Source organism: Conger conger, chromosome 14, assembly GCF_963514075.1.
Source record: "Conger conger chromosome 14, fConCon1.1, whole genome shotgun sequence".
Taxonomy (NCBI): Eukaryota; Metazoa; Chordata; class Actinopteri; order Anguilliformes; family Congridae; genus Conger; species Conger conger.
Genome location: NC_083773.1, coordinates 15,292,143 through 15,309,999, shown reverse-complemented (window position 1 = coordinate 15,309,999; position 17,857 = coordinate 15,292,143). Strand labels below are relative to the sequence as shown.

Below are 17,857 nucleotides of genomic sequence, written 5' to 3'. Positions count from 1 at the left end.
AAGCATACCAGAGAGCACTTTCTGCACATAAACATTACTGCACATTGTTTGTACTCCTTAGGGCCTGTTGCTTATTGGCTGCCTGGCTGCTTGACAGCCTACTTGCTTGACCGATTTCATTCACTAACCAGGCAGATCCGGCCAATACGAGACTGGGCTATGGGGCTCTGGCCCATCTCTGAAGACTTCTCCCGGAAGAAGAAGTAGAGCTTGTCATCGTTCCTTTCGGCACTGTCAGGAATGAGGTGCACGTGGACAAATGCAGGGTCTGAAGTAGAGAGAGAGAAACGTGGTCACGTTCATCATTTATATGTGCACACATTCACTTATTTCACAATGAAAAAGCACTATATCAAAATCAGGTACCCAATATCATATAAACTCAACAAACAGTTACTATACCTGTGACCTGAACCATTTCTCTTTCTATGTTTCTGTGTAGACTGAAGCACCAAATACAAGACTAGATGCACAGAAGCCAGCACTCGGTAGATGTTGCTCATGGCAATGACAAATCCTCTATGAACATAGCTAGAAATGCCCAGCTTGTCAATTTGCACCCAAACTGGTGCCAAATGGAACATTCTAGCATGCGACACCACATGCTAAACTCACAGAGGAGAAGTTTAAGGGACACTAATTACAATGCATATGAGAGCTGGTTACATGCCAGAATCTGGTGAAAAAATAAGACACAAGTGAACTGGTACCATTTAACCATCTGGAGTTATACTGGTCTGTCCTCATTGCCGTCTGCTTCCCAAGAGTCCGGAAAATCGCAGAATCTGTTCCCATGAAGTCAATGTAGACCCCAGCATACAGCTCACCATCTGTAACAGACATCATTCTGTTCTTAATTTTTATTTTTTATTAATTTATTTTCATATTTACTCATGTTTTTTTATGTATAAAGATATTCCTTACCTTTCAAGTATACAAAATATAACATATTTATATTTCAAAATCTTCTTTCCACTTTAGCCAGAAAGTTGGTAAGTGCTAAATATATTTTTATGTGATCAAATATGTTCATTTATATAATTCACTAAATATTTAATAACCAAAAAGCCATTGGATCTGAATTGAAATGAGACAAATGAAGACTAGAGGAGTAGATAGTGCAGAGAGGCACAGAAAAGCAACTGCAGATAGACAGGAAGGCGATAAAGAGTCTCCATGTACAGACCAATACAGAGCAGCTATGCCTTCATTTCACGTTACATATGAGAAGTGACCCCATCCCAAACAGACCCAGCCTAAGGTCATGGTGGCCCAAAGGTCACAGGCACAGGTGGAACCCTGGGCCAGGCTGGGTTGAAGGGCTTGGGGAACATGTGTCCCTCTAAGGGGACATGATGTGTCTCAGAGTCTGGTCCCCAGGCCTTGTTAAGCAGTGGGGAGACCGGGTGGGGATCCACCAGCAGCTGTCAGGGGCCCGACCGGGGGAGCAGGTGTCCCAGCATGCAGCTGGCAGCCGTGTGAAAGCAGGACAGGCCGGTGGATAATGGTGGCAGTGGTGTGTGTGTTTGTGTGAGGAGGGGGTTAGGTGGCGGATATGGGAAAATAAATGGATGAATAAAGCAGGGACTCTTTAAAGATTAAAAAGAGATTTATGTGAATTGTCCAGCCATTCTCTAAACACTAGCCGGCCCAGCAGTGAGCTCAGTTTTGGGAAGAGATGGAGAAACACAGGAAGCACTCAGGGTTCTGGTATTGTGGTTTTGGGTTGGGAACTAGAATGTGTGAACCTTAATGGGACAGGCTCTCTTCATGAACAGGGACTCCTATCGCAGCTATCCCACCATAGAGGGGCGGTTCATCTGTGTGAAAATCACTCTCCCATTCTGCCAGGGTCAGCTGGAAGTGTGTGTTAATGTGGGAAAGCACAGTTGGCAGTTTACACTGGGAAGTGTGTGTCATCCGGCAGTGATAAGATACAAGATCCACTTACAACCGTGGCAACTGCACGGTCTGAACTCACGCAAACGGACCACCCTCAAAATGCCAGGAGACCACTGTGAGAACGCTGCTCTTAGAGATCAGTATTTCAAACACAAGACTAGGACCGTTAAGCATTTCTTTATTCAATATATCATCATATATTTCCATTTTACATGTATAATCATCAACATATTGACCATTACTACCACTACTGTTATTACTATTATGAAGAAGAAGAAGAAGAAGAAGAAGGAGAAGGAGAAGGAGAAGAATGGCTACAGAATTGAGTTGGAATGCTTTCCACAAATGTGCTACCGAACCTTCAAAAAATGTGGATCTATAATGACTTTGAACTAAATTTGAACTGAATGTAAAAAATGAGATAAGAAAGCAGTGAGAATGAGCAAACATTCCTTACAAGAATGTAACAAACTCTACTCACCGTTTGATCCAGTGAAAAGAGGACCTGAAAAGACTGGCCAAGCCGTCTGTCCTGACCCCACTCAAAATAAAATGTTTTAATGGGAGGGTTGCCCATTCCAACTGCTGTGAAACATCCCTGGACCAGCAGCAAGACCTGCCTGGCTACATTACCACCCGCTCTGTAGGAATCTAAAGTGAACCTAGTCATGACTAAGTTCTGCATTCTCAATTTAATGGAACATGTGACTCCATTAAAACAACATGAACATGTGGCAGATGGCACTTACTGATCAAAGCAGAGACGCTGTTCAGTTTGGGGTCATAGGAGCACTTCCCTTTCCCAGAATCCACTCTGCCCGGCTCCAGGTGGAATATGTATTCCTGGAAAGGGGAAACAGCATGTGAGATTTACCATCAATAATGCTGCAGACCTCATTAGGACAATAACGGTGATCCCTGCTCTGCAGGGCGCATTAAGGTGCACTACTTCCTTGAAGCAAACCCTGATGGATGGCACAAGATGAAGAGAGTGCCTCAACACCCATAATCCTTTGTATTGAGGATATTGCTTCCTGTCCTGACTTTGTTAAACATGCAGAAAAAAACAGTAGTGTCAGAAGTGTTTCAGTGGAGACTTTCATTAAAACATCCTCCTCCTCCCGCCTGACCAATGGCCCTCAATTGCTGACATATGTAATCCAGCAAAGAGCTGAAGAGTGGGGTTGAGGCTTGCTAGCCCCGTGTTGGTAGGGCGCCACCCGGCAGCAGATTGGCAGGTCTTTGGACCAACTGATATATGACGTTCCCCACTGCCTCGCCCTGAACTAGAACCACTCCAAGTCTCTCATTGTCTCAGAGGGAGGAGAAGAGACAGAAAGGGAGACATCACCGTCTCCCTCTATCATCGCCCGCATCACAAAGGAGAGGAGCTAGCCAGAGCTGTCTGTTCTCAATGCCGCATTTTACTCAGCTACACCCTTAATCAAAATCAACTGCAGTGTGTTTACATGGAAAAACTGCAGACGTTGGCATCTCCCTTTACTGCATGCCAGATGTCGATGTATACTCAAGCAAAGAATATAAATAAATATTAAGCAAATCATGATCCCATATTTGCCAAAAACTTCTTTCATCAATGAATTTTCCATTGCAACATTCCTCCAGGGGAAACCCAACATGCTGCACATGTACAACAAGACAACACTGAGCTGAAAACGAAGGCCAACAAGGGGTTACTTTTGTCTTTTTCTGCCCAGAATGGCAGAAGACCTCAAACATCCAAGTAATGCAGAGCTACGTGGGTCTATTATTTCCACTGGTTTAACAGATGAACACGAAGCCCCATGTTTGTCTTGGACCAACAGAACTGCAGTGGGAGCAGGTCAAACTGAGCATGTGAGAGAGAGAGAGGGATAGGGAGAGAGAGCAAGAGAGAGAGAGGGAGAGGGAGAGTGTGTGAGAGAGAGCGTGAGTGGTTAGTGCGCATTCCTGCGGGAGGGGTAGGGTGAGGTGGGTGGGACGGTAGAGTATGATTGGCAGTGCTCACATGCGTGTTTCTCAGAGTAGCCGCTCACATCCTGAGTCACTTCTCAGGCATGTGAGATGGTCTCTGTACTGCTGGCTTCTAGTACCAGCCAAAAAACTCAATATAGACCAGGACACTCCCACCCATCCCATGTCAAAGCATGCAGCACAAATGGCTCCATGGCTAAACAGCTCAAGGGGCGATGAGCAGAGATAAGCAACATGGCACACTTCTCCCACTTTGATGAGTGGTGCTATCTGACTGGTTGGCAGGTTTAGCTGGTAAACCTCACTCACCCATGCCAATTTGACCATTTCAGACAACAACAGCAGCCTACATGCAGAAGTCTGGGTGCCAAGGGCAAGCAACATTCCCTCTACAATGACTTTCAAAAAGCCCTCTTCCTGCAAGAAGACAACCATGGTAGAGAGAAAGAGACAGAGGGCGAAATGGTGCCAAAGAATGCCAATGGTGGTAAAAAAACAAACATGGCAAAAAATGCATTTGTGAAAAAAGAGAAGAAAATAAACAAACATTCATAAAATGAAAGAGGAGAATGAACAGGGGCCGGAGAAGCTACATGCTTAGCTGAGATAAGCAGGCGACTTCACTAGACTCCCGTAAGAGAGGGGGACTGGGCCCCCTCCCAGTATGACAGAAATGTCAACGTGAGACAAAATGCGTGAAAGTAAATTTTGTCTGAGAATGAGGTGTTAGGTGGCAGAGGCATGCACCCCCCCGCGCTGAGAGAGAGCGTGCTGGCCCCGCCCGCAGTGGGTCTACCCCCGGCTCCCTGCCCGCTGGGCGGGGCTCGGGGGCGGACAGGCCAGCCCAGGCTGCTGATGGGCGCCTGACCCACACCCACGTCCCACCTGCGCTCCCATTGGATCGGCCGTGGCGCCAAGGTCCGCGGCTCTGCTGGCCCTTCCTCCGAGCGGTGCCGTCTGCAGGTGCAATGCGGCCTAAAACAGAACACAGCAAACGCGAGGGTTATCTCCTCCTCCTGACGCACAGTGACCGGGCCGGCCTGGGAAGCCTGCCATGGGACTGACCCTGAGCCCACCAACCCGCCGTAACCCCTGCCATGCCGATGGGACCACCGCTCTCTCTGACTCCAACATGACACCTCTGTCACAACAGCACAATACAGGGCTCTGATTTGAGGAAATAAGACTGGATAAATGAATGCACATCCAGTGATAACAGTTAATGTAATCACTTTGGAACTTCTGGAGCATGGAGAGTGAAGATTAACTCATGATTGAGCAAATTTTCCTCAACCTTTTGCCTCCATCTTCATATGATTCTGACAAGTGCTTTTGCTTTATTAATTGGAGCTGGCATTTAGTTCACCTGTCATTTTTACAATTTACAAGATTAGGTTCAGTATCTGGGTACTTCACTAAACTTAACCTACCCGTTCTAACAAATACACCCCCCCCCAACATTACTAAGAGGCAACTTAAAGATATTTAAAATTACAATAAAAAACTGTCAAACCACAAAGTTGCACATGTAGCCTTGCAGCTGCCCCTCTATTACAAAACAGATAAAGTGCACTTCATGTAAAGCTTGAATGAGGAATTAAAGAATTCATTCACATTTTTTATTTTTCATTTGGCATCTCCAAAGATACCCAAATCTGTACAAGCAAGCTCGTATATGGCCCTGCTGCCAGCTCAGGAGAGTGAAGACAGCCCACAGTCCCCCTCTGAAACACACGCCTGCCACCAACTGCTTCTTTTCACACCATATTTTCAAGCCTCGCACAGAGAGAGGAGGAACCCCATTCATGTGTCTGCTCGGAGAGCAGGCCACGGGGGCACGGCTGCAGTAAATACCATTACACAAGCCAGCCTCACTGGCTGCTTTCAGCCTCACGGTGGAAAGTGAACTAGGAATCTTGGCCATTGGTTTCAGGTCATATACAGATATACCTGGAGTGTATGTACACTCAGTGAGCAATTGAATGCAAATATTTAATCAGCCAATCATGTGCAGCAACTAAATGCAGAAAAAGCTTTCAGACATGGTCATGAGGTTCAGCTGTTGTTCAGATCAAATGTCAGAATGGGGAATAAATGTTATCTAAGTGACTTTGACTGAGGAATGATCATTTGTGCCAGCAGCCGACGGTTTGAGTATCTCAGAAACTGCTGATCTCCTGTGATTTCCATGCACAAGACTCTCAAGAGTTTGCAGAGAATGGTGTGAGAAACATCCAGTGAGCCACGGAAATGCATTGTTAATGAGAGAGGTCAGAGGAGAAGTGCCAGACTGGTCAAAGCTGACAGGAAGGTGACAGTGGTGCAAATAACCACAGAATACAACAGTGGTATGTAGAAGAGCATCTCTGAACAGATAAGGTGTCAACCTATAAGTGGATAGGCTACAGCAGCAGAAAACCAATAAACCTAAAAACTAAGTCTAATAACTACCTAATAAAGTTCTCACTGAGAGTTAATACATCAACATCTTAAATATCCAGTGTACAGGGAAAAAAGTTATGAGTGACATCAATTGGTGTACAGGAACAGGCCTTAGAAGTGGAGTATGTGTGTGTGTATGTGCGTTTGAGAGTGCGTGTGCGTGCAAGCATGTGTGTGTCTGTGTGTGCAAACCGACTTATGTGTGATGATGTGGAAACTCAATAAGCAGCAGCTTCAGACCTGGTTTCCTGTCTGGAAAAGCAGCGTGTTCAGGGCACAGGATTCCATGATGTTTGACATTGTTTCCAGGACAGTTAAGAGGATGCCTGTTTCCAGGACAACTAAGAATAATTAAGGTGAAACATTCCCAGACCATTCCATACGAAAGAGAAAACACTCTAATGCAAAACAGGAGAATTCATGTAAAGTTGGTTCCCATGGTGGAACACACTCTTTTACATTGTGTGACCTATGAACCCTGACAGGAGCAGTGGAGTTACACGGCACAGAAGGGATGGACAGACCAAGCAGACAGGCTGCTTTAGGGATGGCACCAGTAGACATGCATGACAACCCAGTGTTTGGTTACGGAGAGATTAGTGGGAGGCACAGGAAACAACAGTGGCGTGCAGAAGGCCTCAGGCTCCTTAAGTTAGGTCCTGGAGGAAGCAAAGTCTGAACAAATGGGTTTTATACAAGTCCTGTTTCAAATGCCCCTGAACTGTCATTAAAAAAAAGTATTAAAGAAGTGGTGCAATGGAAAAAATAAAATGGGAATGCGCCCATATTGTAATGCCTGGCAGGGAGGAGGAAATTCAACCCTCCCCATTAGACCGTAAGACTAAACATGCAGCGCAGTAACAGTGTGCTGGGGACAACAGCTGGGCTCTGAAGTCACCCCGCAGAGGGGATGGCGATGAGGCGGTTCGGGGGTGCAGGGGTACAAGCTTGACGATGGAAGGGAGACTCATTCATTATAGTCTTTCAGAGTCTCTCAGACATGGAACTGGCACCACCTCTGCAGCGGTACATTTCTCATACTTCTCACTGCCAGAACTCGAGAGCCTGGCTGCAGTGAGCCTCCTCACCAGCAGGGGTCACTGTCAAGCTGTGTGTCTCAGGTACAATATGGCATCCAGAATTCCTGTGCATTTTTCTTGCTGGCACACAGGAATGCTAGATGCAGACACGGTGATTGTGTATTGTACTGTCTATACTGACTGAAGCTAAATATGGTTGCTCAGACTGACTCTTCAGTAGCTCTGTCTGTCTGCCTCACCACTTACAAATTAATGATATTTTTACTTTGATTTATCCCTAAATTTCTAAACAAATGAAGAACAACTATCTCAACATGTGTACAATCATAAACAAAAGGCAGAAATGAATACACACAGGCCAGTATTGTAGCATTGAGAAAGCTCTGTGGCAAAAGTGGAGGCATTATGGTGTCACCGATGATAGAACATAATTTTAGCCCCAGTGAAAACAGTCCTTTTACAAGTCCTTTTTCAAGGCGTGTGTAAGTTCAATCATTCAGCAGGACCCAGACTTACCTGAGGCTTGCGTCCTCGATTGACATAGGTGCACACGGGATTGTAGGCTCCAGTTCCACAGACATACAGGTGAGTGCGGTTCCACGGCTCGATCAAACGGATGAAGTTCCCACATTCTCCCTAAAGCCCAAGGAAGAGAATCATCATTAGTAATGAAGATTAGTGATGAACTGAAGATGACCTCTGACTGTACACGACAGTTGGTAAACATTTGGGACAGTTAAATTATATTTTCAACTGAAGGCTATAACATTTATATTTAGGCATTGAGCACATGCTCTTGTTCAGAGCAACTTAGATTTTTATATAGTCATTTTATTTACCCGTATATTTACTGAAGCAATTCCGGTTAAGTATCCCGCACAGTGGTACAACAATAACAAGGCCCAAAGCAGAGAAACCAACCTGAACCCTTTAGGCTTAAAGCCCAATTCCATAACCATTATAGTACACTACTACCCAAACAAATGAAGACTGAACAGGATAACGTACAGCTAAACATACTGTATCAACAATAATTAATACTACATCAATTAATTAATTCAAGCAAATATGAAGGCTGTTATTTAAATAAGATCGTCATTATTTGAAAAGCATTATTAAATTATTATGTAACAAGAGGTGGATCCTTTGGAAAAGCAGGACCTTCAAATTGCAAGTTTCTCCACCACCCACCCAACCAAACCACACTGCCAGTCCAGTAACATCTTGAAGCAGTTAACGCTTTCTTCAAGCCTTCTGATAAGTTGGATGAAGGTCAAACCAAAAATTTGGCCCATTCAAGCCTGGCGCCCTTCAACCCCTCTTTACTACTCATGCTGAATCTGTATGCGATTGAGCATCCTGCTACTTAACTTCTCATCAGCAAGCTCTCTCAGGGGTCAGGTTGGGACTGAACACCAGTCTTTCAGGTGCTAATGATAACAAAACAAACAAAACAAAACAAAACTAAAACGGTACCGAGGCCCTGGCGCCTTCCCTGGTATCTCTCTATGTAAACTTGACTGGCGTCTGTCGTGGAATTTCTCCCTTGTGTTTTTGTCTCTCTCCATACCACCCTCATTGTGGTCAGGGCAGGAGGGCTTAACACATCTGTGTCCCTGCACAGATAACTGCTGCAAGATGTGCTGGAATAAGATGCCATTATATGCCCTCATGTTCTTCAAAAAAGTTGTCTTTCCCAGATCTTCAATGGAAGTACATGCACATATATTCTTTAAGTAAAACAAGTAAAATAAAATGCCTTTTAAAAACTGCAGTACGTAAGATGCATTTGTACACATGCATGAGTTCATTCAGCAGATCAGATTGGTTGTGACTGAGATACACCTTCACAGAAGATTCTGTATGTTAGAGACTCCTTCCACTCCAATAACTGCTCATTTCTCACTTATCTGTAATTATCCATTGTTCTTTGGTCACTATAAAGGTTGTCATGGTTACCACAATTCTATATGTGGTATCGGGTTTATCAGAGCACCTGACTGATGGGACGGAGAAGAACCAGCCATTCCATTACATGTCTTAAACATGCCAATTAAGCACTTATACTGGAATATACCCCTCCCCCCCAAGTATGGAATCCCTACCAGAAAAATAATGATTAGCAACAGAGTGGCTCAATCTTGAAACAAAACGCACATTGATTTGAGTGCAGGAGCTCAGAGTGATTAAAGGAACCCACTATTTGCACGGATAATGGGCAACTGGGGGTTTTAATCTGCATCAGCTCTCTCCCCCAGGGATTCAGCCAAACAGTGTCTGTTCTGCCATCCGCACCTTCACTGACGACCCTCCACACATGAACACAAGGAGTTAATCATGGGTAGAGACTGAGAAGAGCTCTCTATACATTTTTCTCACATCAAAGAGAAAAGATTTATTCCGTTTTTTTGGGGGTTTGGTTTTCAACCCTGAGGTTTTGGAGGGTTGAGTGTCCAGTTTCCTTCCTTTATCTACCTGATACTCACCAGTCATAAAGTCTTTTTTTTGGTCCCCAAAGCACAAATGTTATTATGTGTCTGTGTCTCGGATGGAAGGAGAGTGGGAAAGAGGGGGTACATCTGCCCACGAGGTGCACTGTTACAGGCCATTGTGCTGCTGGGTAAGGCCTCTGGAGTGCTCGATACAAGCCCCCTCCATTTTCTTACACTGCAGTTTAATATAGAGCCATCCCACAGCAACACCTCAGCCACAGGCTCTGGCATCACAGCGACATTTCACTAACACCTCAAAAATTGTTTTCTACTTTAGCTTTAGTGAAGTGAAAATGAAAGGGAGTGACGCAGGAGAGTGGGTCCCAGCTGTAGTGTCCTAGGCTGGCCTGCACAGCCTTGGACTAGGCTAGTCTACGCTAAACTGGGCTAGTTTGGTTTGACCTGCTCAAAGTTTGACTGGGCTGGTCTAGTCTAAGCTCAGTTTAAAAATCTGGTCAGAGCTGGGCAGGTTTGAGCTGAGCTTCTCTAGGCTCAGTTAGGCTTGTCTGTTCTGGCATAAACTGGGCCAGACTGCAGACAGCCATCCCAAGTTTTTTTAAAGACTTTCTCCACTGTTGTGTTTGTTATTGCGACAGGTCAGCCAACACTTCCAAGCTGTTTATTATTCAGACTCGTAACATGTGACACCTTAGATGCTGCGGCCAAGCTACTCAAGCCCACTGCACTCTCAGTCCTGAAAGGCTTTGCTGAAGCCCTATATGCACATCACACACCCACATCTGCATGAAGATGCATCAAAATGTCTATTTTGATTGTGAAATGCATTACGTACATTATTGCGTCAAATCAAAAAGGGTCACAGCATTGCCCATTGGCTGATATGGAGATTCATGACTCATTAAGGATAAGCCTGAATGCGTCAGTAAACAGAATCAACATAAATACTTACGTTGGTATCTTTCCCAGATAAGACGCACTCAGTTTTCCGTTGTGGGGGAACTGGCCAGTGGATCTGAGGGGGTAGAAGAGATTATCTGTAGCAACAACACAGCTCATCACACACTCCATTCCACATCAGCTTGATTTATAGACCCTGGGCCAGCTATCGGGGGCGGGGGTGAAGTCCACACGGGGTGTAATTAGGCCTGAAGGAGCACTCCAGGGTGTTTTAACAGCGCTTAGCTGCACGCCCTGCGAAAACAAGGACCGCGAATAGCGCTCCAATACAAACGCAGGGCTGGCCAATGGAGCAGGCAGGAGAGACAGGAGCTCTTAAGGCTGCTATCTGAAAATAAGATACTCTGTAGTTTACTGTACAGCCTATTAGGCCTTCATGAGTAATTTGAATTGTCTGCATCTTAACATGCTTCACCGGATTTCAGCAGATTAAAATAATTAAGTATTGGGAAATTGACCTCAAATAAGCTTCCAAATGTTTGGAATAGCCTCAAAGTATACATTCTTGGGATATTACACCGAGCTCTGTACCTAGCATTTTGCCATATGGCAACAGGGCAGCTATATGACAGGAGAGGGCAGGGAGGCGTGGTCCCTTACGATGAGGGGCTCTTTGTTGATGTCGTGCAGATCCAGGGAGAGGATATAGTCCTTGCTGCCCACATACATGCGGTCGTGGTCTTCGTCCATGCGCAGGATGCGATAGTCAGTGGAGTTGAGCAGAAAGGAGAAATGGTGGGCTGTGCCAGTGGACCTCAGCTCTGGAGATGGAAAACAGGAGAAGGAATATAACATAAGAATGTAGCACACACATGCACGCACACACAGGCACACAGGCAGAAGTCCAAAAATGTCCTTTTAAGTCCAAAATGTTTTATTTTTGTTCATACAGTATGTCAGTCTGAATAAGGAACAAGGTGCTCAGACAACTTATAATACTACCTTCATGAAAGCTATGAAAACAGGGGTGGTTCTCATTTTCCAAACTACACGAGCCCCAGAGTGGGGTTGACTGCATGAAAGAAAAGAAAATACTTGCTCTTTCTTGCATAACTCTAACCTCATTTCAACTCACTGCAACTGCATTGGACATCCTGCAAACATGCACACACACACACACACACGCATGCACACGCACACACACAAACACACACACGGTTAGCTAATCATACAGAACATCTGCTCCATCTTGTTGGAGAATCTTTTATTTCTCAAGCCATTTCACTCCTCACGCCATGTTATTAAAGGATATATCTGGATGTTTTTTGGGGGTTTTGTCTGACTTGAAGTAATTCGGATAATTTTGTCTGTTACGCACTCCAACAAAGCACACTAAGTACAATATTTAATTGATACCTTTGGTTCAACATGTGTGTGCAAACACCCAATGCTGATATACAAGGCCTATATAGGCGATATACCATGTAATACAAGGCCACAAATCAGGGCTCTCGTTCCTGTGAATGCCTTTCAGACGAGGATTCCCATTGGATTTTGCTTTCATCTCAGAAGAGGAGGTGCCCGTATCGCAAGTTTAGGTATATCCCTTAATCATCTGCGTGCCTGTGTGTTGCCATGGTTACACGGCACTTAGAGTCGCCACCTCAGCCCTGTCAACAGTAACCTGACCCCTACACCCCTGCACCCTCCCCCATCCCCACCCCTTTCCTCATGGACAGGTTTGACGGACGGTTTGTTGAGACTGTCTCCTCAATTCAGCGCCCATGCATAGACAGGAGCTTGTCTCATAAACCCCAAAACACCAAACAAGTGCTTCTAGCGCTGCCACTGGGAGTGGAGGGTGGGCACGTGCTGGGGTTCGCTCACAGCATCAATCATCACGTCACCCAGCAATGTGCTCTATTCCCGGCTTTACAGCCATCTTAATCCCACCATATTTAAACAAAGTCAAAAACAAAAAGTGGGCATCTGCTGTTCTCTTGAAATTGGCTTCTCAATGACAAATTTCAGCATTTTTTACTACCCTTCAGCACAGCTGTGGGGTTTTAAGTGAACTTGTTGGTTGACCACGTCTTAACCTATTAACCACAAGCATGAGTCAGGTCCTGAGTCACGCCACTGATGACACGTGGCTAGCGTGTGCCTAACCACACTCAAACCCATGTTCCACCACTATGTGAACATACATTCCAACAACCAAACAAGTCCTAACACTTATCGATAGCCTCTTAATATCACGCATACATCATTCTGACATTAGTGTTGTGCGTTATTATAAAAAGCTAAAGTATTTTGAGTAATACTTCAGAGCATATTCATGAGAGAATAGTATGCAAGTCACTTTTCAGTTGGGTTGTAGTTTATATCGATAATGTGTGGTCAATAGCATTAAGGTTTCTTTATTTATAAATTATTATTTAATAAGACTGCCTGCCATGTACAGAATTGATTAAGCAGTCACACTGTTGATTGACACCTATCAGTATTCTCTGCCTCCAACAGCTGATATGCCTTTGGTATTTGGGGTATTTGTCATCCAGACAGACTGATGTGCTGCTCTCCATCATACAAGCTCCACACACACACGCACACAAACACACACACAGGTATTATAAATGATTAATATGATAGTGCAGTAGTATTAGTAGTAGTAGTAGTAGTAGTAGTGATGTATTAGTACTACAGTGTACAAAGTCTGCATGCATTCACATTCTTCACAAGCACAGTACACATCCATAATATTTCCATAAACATACATATTTCATTATTCAGTAGATGTATTAAAGTATATAGTTCTATCAGGGTACAATGCAAACGTTTTATTTGTCTGCATTTTTTGTTGTTTAAAACAATTTAAAACCATCTGGAATCTCTTATTATTCCCCCAAATTCCTCATCCACCAAGCCAAGCAGAAAATCCTGTTCTGACTGCCATGTTATAGGAACTGACCAGTGGGTCTAAACAGACTCCTAGAAGCCATGGTGATAAGTTTGTAGACCTCACACTGATGCATTACTCGGAAGGAGAATTTAAAATATATTGTGGCTATTGTGGAAACTCACTCAGAAATATTGTGTTTTAAAAGGGAAGATGTTTTACATGAAATGCTACAAGGGCTTGCTATATTAGAGCAATGGAACTTCCTGGTTTCTGGCTCATGAAAAGGCTAAGAAATGAAGAAAAAAGAAAGAAAAAGAAACAAACAAACAAAAAGAATGAAAGAAAGAGGGAAAAAGATAGAAAGAGGAAGAGGAAAACCCCTGGAGCGTAATGCTTGCCAGCTACTGTGCATTATCATTATCCACTTCCAGCCCATACGATGGGGAACTGATGGAATATGTCATTAATCCAGCCCTTGGAATGGAAGCAATGCAATTCTCCTCCTGACCACCCACTGGCTCACCACCCAGACCCTGCACTGGCCCATGACCCAGACCCTTCACCGGCCCACAACCCAGACCCTCCACTGGCTCACCACCCAGACCCTGCACTGGCCCAACATCCAGACCCTTCACTGGCCCACAACCAAGACCCTCCACCGGCCCACAACCCAGACCCTGCACTGGCCCAACATCCAGACCCTTCACTGGCCCACCACCTTCACTGGACCTGAATTGGGCAAATACAGCTGTGACCCTGTGTTCACAGCAGGAGGGTACTCGGTGCTGGCCAGTACAATGCCTGCAGGTCGGCAGGCTGTCAGAACCTATGTTTGTGGAATGTGAATGGGTTCAACAGAAACCATGCCAAACACACAGAGAGATACACACACTTACACACACACACGCATACCCACTCACACACACACACACACACACATGCATACCAACTCACACAGACCACTGACAAGTACCCACACACACACATACACACACACAGTGTACAGTAACAATTCTTTCTGTAGTCCAGAGACTCAGGGTATTCAAAGTAACAGACCCCATCTTTAAGATGTATGAAAGCGTTCTTTCAGAGGAAAAGCTTTTTGAGGCCTGGTGGAGCAGCACAAAACACTGTGTCTGCCTCTCATCCTCGAACAGGACAGTATTTTCACCCCATCAACTTATCCTGGGGCTCTGGAATCCCACATCGGAAAAAGCACAAATAACTTCCATTAGGGCTCGATAAAGCATTAAAGCGGACGAGTGCTGTGTGCTAAATTAGGCCGTCACAGGCTGGGGGGTCTGGAGGGCTGGACACACTGCAGAGCTTTGTTCCCGATTGGCCGAGCCCCCCCAGGGACTGGAAATGGCCCATTAGAGAGGGAAAGTGAGACTGCGTGGTACTGGTAAGGGGAACCTGATCCCACATCCCTCTCAAGGTGGGCAGCAGTGCAGGCTGGAAAGGTAATGCCAGGAAGTGGATGCTCCAAATGAGTCATCCCGTTAGATTTCCACTCAGATTAGCTTGCAAAATCTCCTCCTGAAAATCTCTACCTGAGAGAGCCAAGCTCTACAGGTTGAACAGGCAAAACAGTGTGCTGTTGTAAGCATCCAAATGGGCAATAATGGCAGACTGCTGTGGAAGCCACTGCTTTGCACTGTGTTCAGGATTCAAGAGCACTCTTTGAAGAGCTGCTCCAGGCTGCAGTGCCTCAGCAGGGATCACTGAGCTTGCTGTAACACTGTGTCCCTGGCTGGCTGACTGACAGGCACAAACAGAGTCCAGATGCCTTGCCCTGCAGGGGGCAGTGTTGTAGCTTGGCACTCAAAAGTTTGGGGCCCTGTCGCGGGCATGGACTGTGCACCTCTGTAACATGAAAGGACATACTTCCCACTGCCCGAACACTCCCCCAATGCGCTGTCCTCTGGCTGATATTACCCGAATCACGGATTGGCACCCTTTCAACCCCTGCTATTCCAGGTTACACCACTGTCCAATGAAACCCGAGCGGGGGCACAGGTGCACCCGCTGACACTGGCAGCAGGAAGAGGAGCTGGGGGCTATAATCCCTGCCACCCCCCAGAAGGCTCATGTTCCTGGCCTCTTCTCCCTATGCCCCCCCACAGACCCGACCCCTCAGCTGATACCCTCCGAGCAGGACCAGGAGCCTCTTCACCAAATCCCCTCCCAGATCTAGCCTAACCCCTGGCTGCTGCCACCATTTATTTGGTGGCGCGGAGAATACCCAGATGTCTAATTTCCCCACTTTGCAAAAGGGGCTTTTTAAGACGGTTAAAGGTTCATCCTTTAATCCTGACATTGACACCATGGGTCACAGAAGCGTCCGGCACACAGAACCCAATCCACTGTGCCCCTGACTGACCAGAGCCATTACCTAATACCTCTATCTGGAATGAATCAAATGCAAATGCTGACCCGTGAGTAGTGTCCAGAACATGAGCAGTCCTAATACACCCAGTGCACACACATAATTGTTCAATATCCGGTGGGGGACGGCTCAGTATCAGTGTTTGGCTCAGACCAGGCTCAGCTAAAAACACTGTTTCCTGAAAGCCAGGAAAGCTGTCTGCTGTACGCAGCGGCCTTAAGCCCTCTGGGCCGGGCTCATTGTGTCATGCTGGAATGGCTGCAGTCCATGCCAGAAACCACAAATGGATCACCGGAGCTGCTGGCCTTGGATAAGTTCCTCTTACTGAAATGGACCCTCCGCCTTTCCAAACCTGAGACAACATTTGGCTCCTACGCAAACCTGCAGGTAGGCTCAGGCACAAATGTAGAGAATGTCTTTCATTACAGTCAGAAAAAAATCCCTAAATGAAAAAACTTCTTCAATCTTAAGGCCATCGGTGCAATGGACACTGAATCGGATAAAACTTTATTCAGCCTCAAGCTGCTAAGCTGGCAAAACACAAATCAGAAAAAGTGAGCTTTTTTTTCAACTGAATAAACACACTGTGATTGCATTAAGTAGTACTTGCGTTGTGTGGTTTGTTTAAGAACGTGGGAACTTCTAGAAATTGCGCTTTGGAAAGATTATGGTATCTCCAATCACCGTACAGTACACAATCCTACCCACATCTCCTTTTTCACCAAATCCAGTATTAAAGCACATTACTGGATGATGGAATACCTTTAACATGACAATGTTCAACAATACATGCTGGCCCATACCTCTGTCATTTGCATTGCTCACGCTTTAACTCTTCTTCTTTTCAAACCAGCTAAATTAAAAGGCTGGCCACTGCCGAGCACAGGGTAGAGCATGTTTCTGCATGAATGCTCACTGGAGTCCTTTAATGGGAGAACATGAAGGGTGGGAGGGTTTAGGGTTGGAGGGGGGCTAGATATTTTGGGTTTTGAGTTTATTTGATGGTTTGACACTACAGAGAAGAGATACAGGGTGGGGAAGGGGGAAGGATTTCAGCCCTGGTAGTCCTGAGTGTAATGTTTTCTTTCAGGTTGTTGCATGGTAGATGACAACCACCTGTATAACATCAACTCGGTGTATTGTCAGCCTGTTGGATGGTGAAATGATCTTTCACTGTTGCCAGGTAATATTACCAAACACTGCAATATCTATCCAAGTAAGATCTAAAAAGGCCCATGGGCTTGAAGCTTGAGGTGAGTTTAGCTGAATTCCTGCTGTGAAACAGGCCACATTTAAAGAGCTGCTATGCAATGTGGTGGTTGAGGAGCTGAACCTGTTACCCTAAGACTGTGGGTTAGAGTCCCAGCCTTGGGTAATACCTCTGCTGAATTGCTGAATCTAAGTTGCTTCAGCAGTAATCTATCTATATAGCTACTGTAATGTGTTAAGAAAAGTAAGCCAACTAGAATAACAATGTCTGCGCTCAGTGAATAGATTATAAACGGTAACTTTTGATTTGGAACAAACCGGTTTGGATACAGATCAGCTGACGCTCCTCAGATCCTGTGCATAGATGGGACTGTGGATGGAACACCACAGCCCTGATGAAGGGTGCACAGTCTTGAGTTCCCACAGTCACTATGACAGGAGAGTTAATTACAGTGTTCAAGAGTGCCGGATGAGGTAACATGCTCTCACGCTGAAACATGAGGGTGGCTAAAAAGAAAAAAAGAAAAAAACTCTGTGCTTTAGATTTTACAAACTGTCCTTTGTGGAGAGAACTGCAGGGCCATCATGTGTGGTTTATGCCTCCAGGGAACAGGAGAGTAATGATGAAAACAAAAAGAACTGCAACGTT

General features: G+C 45.3%; 1 protein-coding gene across 2 annotated transcripts in view; it reads right to left on the bottom strand.

The window, feature by feature from the left end:
• Window positions 1–17,857, bottom strand: part of sema3fb (sema domain, immunoglobulin domain (Ig), short basic domain, secreted, (semaphorin) 3Fb) — a 77,389-nt gene that overhangs the window by 19,581 nt on the left and 39,951 nt on the right. The window contains exons 3-9 of one of the 2 annotated variants that reach the window (XM_061219319.1): window positions 11,369–11,529; window positions 10,761–10,823; window positions 7,875–7,994; window positions 4,762–4,851; window positions 2,652–2,745; window positions 711–830; window positions 129–268 (exon numbers count right to left, since the gene is read on the bottom strand). In XM_061219319.1, coding sequence (XP_061075303.1) covers window positions 129–268; window positions 711–830; window positions 2,652–2,745; window positions 4,762–4,851; window positions 7,875–7,994; window positions 10,761–10,823; window positions 11,369–11,529 — 788 coding nt within the window. The remainder of the gene's footprint in view (window positions 1–128; window positions 269–710; window positions 831–2,651; window positions 2,746–4,761; window positions 4,852–7,874; window positions 7,995–10,760; window positions 10,824–11,368; window positions 11,530–17,857) is intronic. The other variant, XM_061219320.1, reaches the window with a different exon arrangement.